Source organism: Setaria viridis, chromosome 8 (genome assembly GCF_005286985.2).
Source record: "Setaria viridis chromosome 8, Setaria_viridis_v4.0, whole genome shotgun sequence".
In the NCBI taxonomy this organism is placed as follows: Eukaryota; Viridiplantae; Streptophyta; class Magnoliopsida; order Poales; family Poaceae; genus Setaria; species Setaria viridis.
The window spans coordinates 25,420,555-25,433,146 of NC_048270.2; the positions used below are offsets into that span (position 1 = coordinate 25,420,555).

The following is a 12,592-nucleotide window of genomic DNA, read 5'->3' on the forward strand; positions in this document are numbered from 1 at the left end:
AAGATGTTCTAGACAACCCACTACCAGAAGAACCTGCTGAGGATGCACCCGCTGCTGCTAAGAATGCTTACAAGAAAGCATGTGATGCTAACCTTGAAGTAAGCTGCCTTATGCTTGCTTGCATGGAACCCGAGCTGCAGATGCAGTTCGAAACAAACCATGAGGCGCACGATATGATCGTGGCGCTTAGAGACATGTTCCAAACACAGGCCAGGACTGAAAGGTTCAATGTGTCTAAGGCCTTTGTTGAGAGCAAGCTAGCAGAAGGCGCAGCAGTAGGACCACACGTAATCAAGATGGTTGGTTACACTCAACGGTTGGAGAAGCTAGGCTTCCCACTGGGCCAAGAGTTGGCCACTGATTTCATTCTTTCGTCTCTTCCGCCGAGCTATGGGAACTTCATCTCGAACTACCATATGCATGGGACGGAGAAGGGTCTGAATGAGCTGTGTGGCATGCTTAAAACAGCAGAGGCTGACATAAAGAAAAGCGCTAGTACCAGCCATGTGATGGCGATACAGAACAAGCCCAGCTTTAAGAAGAAGGGCAATTCTTGGAAGAAGAAGGGCAAGGCTGGAACGTCCAAGACAAACCCACCGCCCAAGGTTAAAGCTGGACCTGGACCTGCTCCAGATAAAGAGTGCTTTTACTGTCATGAACTTGGTCACTGGAAGAGAAACTGCAAGCAGTACCTAGCTTCGTTGAAGAACGGCGGAAGTAAGAGTACTTCTACCTCAGGTACGCTTGTTGTTTATGTTATAGACAACATATTTCTCGCTGATACTGTTATTAATTCTTGGGTATTTGATACCGGATCGGTTGCTCATATTTGCAATTCGATGCAGGGAATGATAAGAAGTAGAAGCGTGGAAAGAGGAGAAGTTGATTTCCGCGTGGGCAATAATGCAAGAGTTGCTGCTTTGACCATCGGGACGATGCAACTCCACCTCCCGTCAGGATTTATTATGGAGTTGAATAATTGTTATTTTGTTCCTAGTTTAAGTCGAAACATTTTATCTCCTTCATGTTTGATGAAGGATGGTTATTCATTTGCGAGTGAAAACAATGGTTGTGTGATCTCTAAGAATAATATGTTTATGGCTTTTGCACCCATTGTGAATGGATTGTTTGTTTTAAATCTTGATGGTTCACCTGTCTGTAATGTAAGTGCTAAAAGGCCTCGGCCTAATGATTTGAGTCCTACCTACTTGTGGCATTGTCGTTTGGGTCATATAAGTGAAAAGCGCATGAAGAAGCTCTATTCTGATGGACTTCTAACTTCGTTTGATTTTGAATCATACGAGACATGTGAGGCTTGCTTGCTAGGCAAGATGACTAAGACGCCTTTCATAGGATTTCCTGAGAGAGCAGTAGACTTGTTGGAACTTGTACATAGTGATGTATGCGGACCAATGAGCACGACGGCTAGAGGAGGATTCCAATACTTCATAACTTTCACTGATGATTTTAGTAGATATGGCTATGTCTACTTGATGAGGCACAAGTCTGAAACCTTTGAAAAGTTCAAGGAATTTCAGAATGAAGTTGAAAATCAGCGTGGCAAGAAAATTAAGGCCTTACGATCTGATCGTGGAGGCGAGTATTTGAGCCACGAGTTTAGCAATCATCTAAAGAGTTGCGGAATTGTTCCACAACTTACGCCGCCTGGAACACCTCAGAGAAACGGTGTGTCCGAGCGACGTAATCGAACTTTGTTAGACATGGTTCGATCAATGATGAGCCAGTCGGACCTACCGTTGTCATTTTGGGGATACGCTCTAGAAACAGCAGCTTTCACACTAAATAGGGTACCATCTAAATCCGTAGTTAAGACACCATATGAGATATGGACTGGAAAGGTTCCTAGTCTGTATTTTCTAAAGATTTGGGGATGTGAAGTGTTTGTCAAGCGACTTCAGTCGGACAAGATCACACCCAAGTCGGATAAGTGCATTTTCGTGGGATATCCAAAGGAAACTTTGGGATATTATTTCTACAACCGATCAGAAGGCAAAGTGTTTGTCGCTCGGAACGGGGTTTTCCTAGAGAAAGAGTTTCTCAAAGGAGAAAAGAGTGGAAAGACAGTGCATCTTGAAGAAGTTCAAGATGAGCCAATCGGGCAAGAATCAATGAGTGATGCTAACGTAGCAGAACAAGTTGAGATACCCATGGCAAGAGAAGCACCGCCACAACCACGAAGGTCAGCAAGGCTCCGCGAAATGCGAGAAATATTATTGTTGGACAATGATGAGCCTGCGACATATGCAGAAGCAATGATGGACCCAGACTCCGAAAAATGGCAGAGTGCCATGCAATCCGAAATAGAGTCCATGGGAGACAATCAAGTTTGGAACTTGGTTGACCCGCCTGATGGTGTTAAAGCCATAGAGTGCAAGTGGATCTATAAGAAGAAAAAGGACATGGATGGAAATGTTCACATCTATAAAGCACGACTTGTCGCAAAAGGTTTTCGACAAGTTCAAGGAGTTGACTACGATGAGACCTTCTCGCCTGTAGTGATGCTTAAGTCCATTCGGATTATTCTAGCTATAGCTGCATATTTCGATTATGAGATATGGCAGATGGATGTCAAGACAGCTTTCCTGAATGGAAACCTAGCTGAGGACGTGTATATGATGTAGCCCGAGGGTTTTGTCGATCCGAAAAATGCTGGAAAGGTATGCAAGCTTCAGAGATCCATTTATGGATTGAAGCAAGCATCTAGGAGTTGGAACATTCGTTTTGATGAAGTGGTCAAAGGGTTTGACTTCACCAAGAACGAAGAAGAGTCTTGTGTTTACAAGAAGGTTAGTGGGAGCTCTGTAGTATTTCTAATCTTATATGTGGATGACATATTACTGATTGGAAATAACATTCCTATGCTTGAGTTCGTAAAGACTTCACTGAAAAATAGTTTTTCGATGAAGGACTTAGGGGAAGCGGCATATATTCTGGGCATTAAGATCTATAGAGATAGATCGAGAAGGCTTATAGGTTTGAGCCAAGATACTTATATTGACAAAGTGTTGAAGCGGTTCAGCATGGAAGAGGCAAAGAAAGGGTTCTTGCCTATGTCACATGGCATACATCTCAGCAAGACTCAGTGTCCTTCGACTGCTGATGAGCGGGATCGCATGAGTAGAGTGCCATATGCCTCGGCTATTGGATCTATCATGTATGCAATGATAAGTACTCGCCCAGATGTTTCATATGCGCTAAGTATGACAAGCAGACACCAATCTGATCCAGGTGAGAGTCACTGGACAGCGGTGAAAAACATTCTTAAGTACTTGAGAAGGACTAAAGATATGTTCCTCGTCTATGGAGGTCAGGAGGAGCTCGTTGTAACAGGTTACACCGATGCTAGTTTCCAAACCGACAGAGATGATTCAAAGTCACAATCAGGATTTGTGTTCACGCTAAATGGTGGTGCTGTTAGTTGGAAGAGTTCCAAGCAGGAGACGGTGGCCGATTCTACGACAGAAGCTGAGTACATCGCGGCTTCGGAAGCCGCGAAGGAAGGTGTTTGGATAAGGAATTTCCTCATTGAGCTTGGTGTGTTCCCGAATGCGTCCAGCCCATTGAATCTCTACTGTGATAACAATGGGGCAATTGCGCAAGCAAAGGAGCCAAGGAACCACCAGAAGAACAAACACGTAATGCGGCGATTTCATCTCATTCGAGACTTCGTTAACCGGGGTGAGATCAAGTTATGCAAAATACACACGGATCTGAACATTTCTGATCCGTTGACAAAACCACTCCCGCAGGCTAAGCATGATGCGCATGTAAGAGCTATGGGTATTAGGTACCTTCTAGATTGACTCTAGTGCAAGTGGGAGACTGTTGGAGGTATGCCCTAGAGGCAATCATAGAGATGATGATATTCCATTTGTATCCATGATTTGTATATTGTGTTCATTGAATATCCATTAAAGGCTACTTGAATTGATTTGCAATTATGTGAATTGTATGTGAAACTCTTTACTTGTATGGTTATTCTAAAGTTGTCCCTAGTCGGAGTTCATGTGAGGACACACATGAATATTAGACTAGCACATGTATTAGTTGATGACTATGTTTCACAAGTCATGAACATAGAGATGTTGAACTAATAATGTGGAGACATGTGGAGACATGTGTTAGGACTGACCCAACACGAGAAGTAGTTCTCTCTTTAAACAACATATACGCTTTGTCCTTAGACCTGAGATTGTCGCATGTATTCTAGATGTGGATCGACCTACTTAGGGGCTATCAAACGCTACGCCGTAACAGGGTAGTTATAAAGGTAGCTTTCGGGTTTGTCAAGAAGCATGCTATGAGACATGGTCAATCAAGATGGGATTTGCCCCTCTCTGATTGAGAGTGATATCTCTGGGCCCCTCGAGTGATCGGATCCGAAAATGCATGGCCATGCTACGTACGGTTAAGAGTTAACCTACAAAGGGATTCCGAATCACAGGATCGAGAAAGAGCGGTCGGCTTGAAGCTAGACCAAATATCGTGAGGCAAAGGGAATAGCATGTATATTATGTTGTGATGGTTCGTCTGATATGATCTTCGTATGCGTATAGGAGTTGGCACGTCTTGCTAGAGGCCGCTACCGACTATTGGGCCGAGTAGGAGTACTCGGGCCATGTCTATACGTATCCGACCCCATAGGGTCACACACTTAAGGGGCTGGAAGCCCAATTCGGATCTGATCCGAGTTGGATTAGGTTTAGGAGTACTAATGGGCCTCGGATCCAGAGGCCCATCAGGAACCTCTATAAATAGAGGGGTGGGGGCGCCCTAGGGTTCACACCTTTTGGCTGAACACACTTGCCGCGCCTCCCACGCCCTCACCTGTTGCAACTCGCGGATCTAGCAATCCGGCTTGCGACGCTTCCTCCCTGCACGTGTGGATACCTCGGAGGTGTTGCGCCTGCAGCACTTGGACGAGCCATCGACGAGCCGCCGACGAGCCACGACGAGCCGACGACGAGCCGCGGTACCGGAGGCGATCTTGCTGTGCACGTGGACGAGCTGCTGAGGAGCTGCTGGACGTGATCGACTACGTTGATCGACTACGTACGACTATGTGATCGTCTTCACTGCATCGACGCATATCTACATCTTCTGCACCAGTAGTGCGTCGAGTGGTAATCCCGTGATCCTTATACGGCAGTTCTTCCTGGTTATACGCGGTAGAAATTTTGATTTGCGCTAGTGTAGCCTACCTCGTATCCCAACATCCTGATGCAGTTGTCCGGTAAGAGTAACTTGTATGCTGTATTACCAATCTTTTCTAGGACTCTAAATGGTCCATAATACTTAGGATGCAGCTTCAAGGAATTGTGCAAGCTCAAAGATGTATGCCTGTATGGTTGCAGCTTCAAATAAACCCTAGAGCCAATTTCCAATTCTCTTTCAGACTTGTGTTTGTCTGCCTGATGTTTAATTCTAGCTTGGGCTTTTGCAAGATTGTCTCTGATGAGTTGGTTGGCCAATTGTCTATTATGCAGAATTTCCCAGGCATTGTCATTGGGGCAATCTGGCAAAACCACTTCTGCCACCATTGGAGGAGGAAAGCCATACAAAGCTTGGAAGGGAGTCATGTTGAGAGATGTGTGATAAGATGTATTGTACCACCACTCAGCTGATGAGAGCCAATAGAACCACCTTCTAGGAGCAGTGAAACACATGCACCTAAGATAGTTTTCCAAGCACTGATTTACTCTTTCAGTTTGTCCATCAGTTTGTGGATGATATGCTGAACTTAAATGTAATTTGATGCCCATTGATTTGAAAAGTGATTGCCAAATGTGACTTGTGAAGATTCTGTCTCTATCAGTCACCATAACCATTGGTGGTCCATGCAACTTGAACACATTATCAGTTAATAGGGGAATGACGTCAGTAACAGTGAATGGATGACTCAAGGGTAAAAAAATGGGAGTACTTTGTGAATCTATCAACTACCACTAATATGACATCTTTACCATTTCATTTTGGTAAGCCTTCAATGAAATCCATTGATATGTGTGTCCGGGCCATATCTGGGACTGGGAGTTGTTCCAACAATCCTAGGTAAGGGGTGTGTTCACTCTTATTCTTTTGACAGATGGGACGAGCTTTGACATAATCCTTGACAGCTTTGTGGAGCTTAGGCCAATAGAATACCAACTTCAATCTTTGACAAGAAGTAGCCCTTTCACCTGAATGACCTCCCAAGGCGGACTTATGAAAATTTTCCAATAGTTGAGTCCTCAAAGAGTCATGTTGGCCAATCACCACTTTGCCCTTATATCTCAACACCCCACTTGTTAATGAGTAGTGTGGGACAGCCTGACTGTCCAAACTTAGTTTCGTTATCAAGTCCAGGCAAATAGGATCATCCTTATAGCTGTCAATAACTTGTTCCACCCAAGATGCTATGACCATAGAGATGGCATTGGTTGATGGATTGAAGTCAACTCTGGATAAAGCATCTGCTGCTCTATTCTCCTTACCCTTTTTTGTACGAAGAAAAACACAAAACTTTAATGAAAGAGAGGAACTTACAGTAGCTCAATTTCTGAAGCACATTTTTTACCTTCCCTTTTTGGTGCCATTGGTCCCTGCTAATTCAATTTATAATACATGTTATTAATGTAAAACTTAACGCTATGATTTAGTAAGTAAAGGAGTAAGAGCTATCGCAGGCATAGAGAGTATTCCATGATGTGGGGCTCAAACAGGTTGGTATGAGATCTTCAACTAAAATGCAAGCGCGGCATGCAACCAAGGATGGCCTTGGATGAACTTGATTAAGATCATGGCTTCCATCTTATTTCTATGAGGCTTCTCACACTACAAGTCTTTACCTGCGAGGTCAAGACTCAGCAAACACAGGACAACGCTAAACTAATTCTGTTTTCCTCCACTTCATGCACGATGCCTGCTCGGTTCGCTACCTACAGGGCATGAGTGATTTAGGGGGTGTTTGGATACTCGGTGCTAAAATTTAGTAGTGTCACATCGGATGTTCAAATGCTAATTAGGAGGACTAAACATAAGCTAATTATAAAACTAATTGCAGAACCCTATGCTAATTCGCGAGACGAATCTATTAAGCCTAATTAATCCATCATTAGCAAATGGTTACTGTAGCACCACATTATCAAATCATGAACTAATTAGGCTTAATAGATTCGTCTCGCGAATTAGACTCCATCTGTACAATTAGTTTTGTAATTAGCATATATTTAATACTCCTAATTAGCATCCAAACATCCAATGTGACATGTGCTAAATTTTAATGGGGTGTATCCAAACACCCCCTTAACACAATAATCTATGGGCAGCGAGACATGCAACAGTGCATTGCAGCTAGCTCATATGTTGCAACAACAGAAAGAATACATTGCAGCTACGTGCCGCCAAACATCCATGACTCCATGAACAAAAAGAATACAATGCTGCTACATTATTGCAGCTAGCTCATATATTGCAACAACAGAAAGAAGGCATTGCAGCTCATACATTGCACTAACTTGAACAAAGCAAAACACAATAATCTCTGCAGCAACAATCACGAACGAAGGCGCAAGTCCAGAGAAATTAATTTCTCAGGAAGGATTAATTGCTGAAGGGTGTGCGCCCTTGTGGGGAAGGGATTGCAATGCGTACGTACAATGGGGGAGTGGGATGACGGTGCGGGGGACGTTGATCGATCAGGGCCGCAGCAGGAGAGGTGGTAAGCCGCAGGAGTCGGGTGGCTTGGACCGGCTCGGCGGGCGACCCTGCAGCAGGAGGAGGCGGAGGGCGCGCGCACGGGCTGGCCTCCTCCGCGGCGAGGCTGGCAATGCGGGTTGGGCACCTCTGTCGTCGGCAGCAAGTTCGGCAACGCGCGGTCCCCTCGGCGACGACTCGGACCGGAAGCAGGAGGCGGCGGTACGGTGATCGGCCTCTCCCTTGGCCGCGGCGGCGACGGCCGGGGCGCGCAGCGCGGGTGGAGGCGAACGAGCAGGTGAGGCACCGAACGCCCTCCCCGCCAGCGAGGCGTGCGGACCGAGGAGGAGCAGAGGCCGAAATGCCGCCGCCGCATGCCGCTGCAGCAACACCGCCCCTCCGCCTCGCCTCGCCTCGGCGCCTCCAGCCGGTACAGCTAGCACTCTGGCACACACGTTCGAAAACTCACGCCACCTCCGCACCGCGAGCGCGTCGACGCCACTCCCACGCGGAGAGAGCGCAATGGGGCCCTGTACATCCAGGGGCCACAGGTCAGCGTATGGGGGTGGGGTTAGCTCCTCGCCGTCACCGGGAGAGCCCGCTCGCGCCAGCAAAAGCTGAGCAGCGCGGCGTCTGCGTGGGGATGGGAGGGTGGCGAAAAGAAGCGCGGCGCATGGACCCGACCTCCTGGGCTATCGCTCCGCTGACATGCGGGTCCCGGAATAAGCGGGTCCTGCCTGCCAGTGAACCGGTGGGTTTCAGAATGGTCGCTTGGGGTGCTCGTACTTCCTACCGTGGCAGTCTCACCTATAGCGGTCAGCTCCCGGTCAAAGGGTAGGAATTGCTATACAATACTCACTACATCAACAGATTTTTCACAACAAATATGTGTATAGGAATTGATATATTAAGCTTGTACAAGCTCGTTTTTAACCAACTTTTCACGCACATTAATAAGTTAGTTTTCTTATGTATTTTGTTCAAAAAAAGATTTGATGGTGACGGTTTTTTCTCGTGTTTCTTTCTCTTTTTTTAATTATAAAGTGATCTGTCTTTTCCTCTGATGACACATTGTATGCATTGATGTAAGTTTTGATTTCTCAAGGTCAATAGATTGTCCCAAAGCATAGGAAAAAGAATGTAAATAAATTGAAAATGTTATCTAAATTAATCTACAGATTTGATACCCACTTGCATCCTAAGTACATGCATCAATCCGTGGGGATAATATAAAATATATCGCATTAACTCAAGTATATTAGTTTTGCTAGCGTAATAGTTTGTTCAAAATACGGGCACCATGGCAAATTTTAGTTCCTTGGATCAGTAGAATTGTGAGTCAAGTGTAACAGTGAACAAAACCAAGCAAATTCAATGAATATCATTTTGCACGTGCATAAAGTATATCACGAAGGTATAGGATCATAGCTTGTGCACTGTAAGTTCGCAAATTTGATTAATTTATCAATAAAAAGACACACGGCGATTCTGGGGTTTGTGTCGTGTGGATGCAGTAAGTTGTTGTTTATCACGACAAATGTTGTGCAGGTAAGTATTTACGTAAACAGAAACGTTAAGGCACCCTCGTTAGCAGTTCAATATGTCTAGCTACCACCTCAACTGGTTGCATTTCAATCCGTGTGTAAATGACCTACTTTAGCCTTATAGCTACAATCTTTAGTCTAATTTTAAACCCATTAGTATGAAAGGTTAATATGCTTGTAACACCTGCCTTTTTGTTTCTTTCTATATCCAATACTGCACCAATATTCTACTTGGCCTTTAAAGAGATATGAACACTACCAAAGACAAAATGAGTGATAACTTAGATCCCAACTCTTTGTATCATGTTGTTATATCCAAGGTTGCCATGTCACTGAAGGGCATTAAAATTGTAGACATTTAGGTTAATCCCGGTCATTCTTAGTCTAGGGGGATACTCCATCTGTCCATAAAAATTAGTTCATTTTTGAACTAAATAGCTTGTGCTAAATGTCATATATTCATGGACAGAGGTAGTACAACTCTTGTCTTTACTTTCATAATTTCATGCCACATTAGCAAATATCCTACGTGGCACATAATCAATGAGTATGACGCAATGCGCAGGAATGTGGCGAGGTGGTGATTGTAACAATGTTAAGGAGATGAGTGTCTCCATGAATTTTGAAAAAGCAGCGCCACTCGTTAATTTTCTCCAAAATAGAATGGATTGATTGTAGGAGTATCTTACCAACGGTTTGGTCGGAATTTTGAACGGCTCCCTAGGCATTTTTTTTGTGTATGGGTACGCAGGCTTGCAGGCTCCTGCCCTCGGCATTCCCTAGTCGTAGCAAGAAACCTAGATGATCAGCAATGTGGGAGGCAAAAAGGAAGCGCAGCAACAGTGGTAGACGAAACAAACACATGCCACGTCACCACGGGCACCCAGTAGCCGTAGGCACCACGCAGCACCTTCCAGCGAGCCCTTGTCCATGCTGCCTACAGCAGGGAAAGAAGTAGGCGGAAACGTGATCGGTGTGGCAGGGGGCTTTTGATTTATTTTTCTGTTCACATTAGTTGATTTTTTTTTGGATTGAAACCTCTCGGTAGGAGATTTAAATTCCAAACTTATGCCAGGTTCTGGATCCATTTAGCGATCTACTCCCTCCGTCCCAAAAAATAAGTCATCGACCACCTATTAAAAAAAAGTAAAATAACCTCGACTACCCATATTATTTATTAGCCATATTTGTCACTAATTGATTGCCGCATCCACACATGCCAAATTGAGTATAATGACTTATTTTTTGATAAATTTTAAATCAAGGAATAACTTGTTTTTTAAGGACGAATGGAGTAGGAGGGCATTCAAGGTGTATATTAATTTAGGTTACCATTGTTGTTTATTTTTGTCACATTTCTATGATTTAGAATTGGGATTGGTGCTTTAGGTCTACTACTTAATGACCCATCAGACCATATCAAGATTGTATCCATCCAATGATCCAATGTGTCATAGAAACAAAAGGAATTGTTGTCTAATACGGTCTTATGCATTGACACATAATTTTGAGATGACTTAGCAAACAATTTGTACAATACGTTGTCTTTTTAAGTTGTCTTATAGTAATTCTATTTCCTTAATTTGTGCATAGAAAAAAAATATTGTGAGTTGCATGACACCCACAATTCGTACAACGGTGGAGTAGTTATCTCATAGTCCTAAAATCTAACTTATGAGGCAGTTGTTTCACGAAACAACGACCTTTCTCTCTCTAAGGGTGTGTTTGGTTTTGGAACCATGTGGGTTGGGTCAGAGCCGACCCAGTTATCTGGGTTGGGTTCGACCCAGCTCTTGTTTGGTTGCAGGAATGAGTTGGATCCAGTTTTTTGTTTGATTGGGGGGATAAAGTGGGTCGGAGTGGTTCCATCTCTTGTTTGGTTGGAGAATGCGGGTTGGACACTGAATATGCTCACCTATCTGGTGAGATTACCACATACATAGCTGCCACACCAATTCATCAACAATATCACATTCTAGCACTGTTATTTACTGTACATATTATTTTAGAAAATAATATAGAATCATCAACTTCTTAACTTCTTAACCGATCTATAGAATCATCATCGTGTTCACCACCAACCACGTGGAGAAGCTGGACCCGGCGCTCATCAGGAGGGGCCGCATGGACAAGCACATCGAGATGTCCTACTGCGGCTACGAGGCCTTCAAGTTCCTCGCCAAGACATACCTCGACGTCGACGCCCACCCGCTGTTCGACGCCGTTGAGGAGCTGCTGCGGGAGGTGGAGATGACGCCCGCCGACGTCGCCGAGAACCTGACGCCCAAGAGCCTGGAGGACAACCCGGACTCGTGCCTCGCGGCCTTGGTGAAGGCGCTGGAAGAGGCCAAGGAGAAGAAGAAGGCGAGTGGGGGGTGGTCATGACGAACAAGATTCCGAGGAGGAAGAGTAGTTTCGATTGACGATTGCCAAATTGTCTGCTGATTTTCTCGTGGTTTGTGTTAGAGAGATCTCGCATCGAATTAGCCAGCCGCTTCATCAGTTAGTAAACTCTTGTAGACAGTAGACTCGATCGGGTAGTAGCATTGTCAGGAACACTATGCTTTCGTGAACAGAGGGAGTGCAGCTATGTTAGAAATAAAATAAGTTAACACCAGGTCAACGTGAACTTTTTCTCGGAAAGAAAGAAACGTGACGAGAACTTTGTGAAACGAAAATCCTGGATTTGGAACGCTGAACTTTCAGTCTCTGCCAGTAACGGAGAAGAACGTCTGCAAAGCAAAGTCCAGCTTGGTCTTTGGGAAACAGCGAGAGTGCGATGCGCGCATAGGATCCCGCGCCTTTACTCGGTGCGCGTGGCGTGGTCACTGGGGCCACATGTAACCTGGAGCGATCTGGGATTAGAGAATTGAGACTGACAGATGGGATGTCAGACTGATACTGAAAGCGATGGATGCATCATTGGCTCAGTGACGCAACCTAGGGGGGTTTGGGACACCACGTTAAACTTTATCACCTAGTCGAATGTTTGTTTGGATACTAATTAAAAGTATTAAACATACTTTAATTATAAAACTAATTGTACATATGGAGTCTAATTCGCGAGACGAATATATTAAGTCTAATTAGTCCATGATTTGACAATATGGTGCTACAGTAACCATTTGCTACAGTAACATCCGATATGATCCTGCTAAAGTTTAGCACCTCGTATCCAAATACCCCCTAGCTGGCGTTTTGATGGTTGGCGTGCGTGCAACCTACTCTCTCAGTCCCGATTTAGAGGGTGTTTGGATATGAGGCGCTAAACTTTAACAGTGTCACATCGGATGTTCGGATGCTAATTAGAAGAACTAAACATGAGCTAATTATAAAATTAATTGCAGAACCCT

The 12,592-nt window shown here is 44.6% G+C and overlaps 1 protein-coding gene across 1 annotated transcript; it reads left to right on the forward strand.

The window, feature by feature from the left end:
* The first annotated feature begins 11,286 nt into the window (after positions 1–11,286).
* LOC117833624 (AAA-ATPase At3g28540) lies at positions 11,287–11,862 on the forward strand. Its single transcript, XM_034713195.2, has one exon. It carries the CDS (start codon positions 11,364–11,366, stop codon positions 11,622–11,624), a length of 261 nt encoding a protein of 86 aa, XP_034569086.1. The 5' UTR covers positions 11,287–11,363; the 3' UTR covers positions 11,625–11,862.
* Positions 11,863–12,592: the final 730 nt, after the last annotated feature.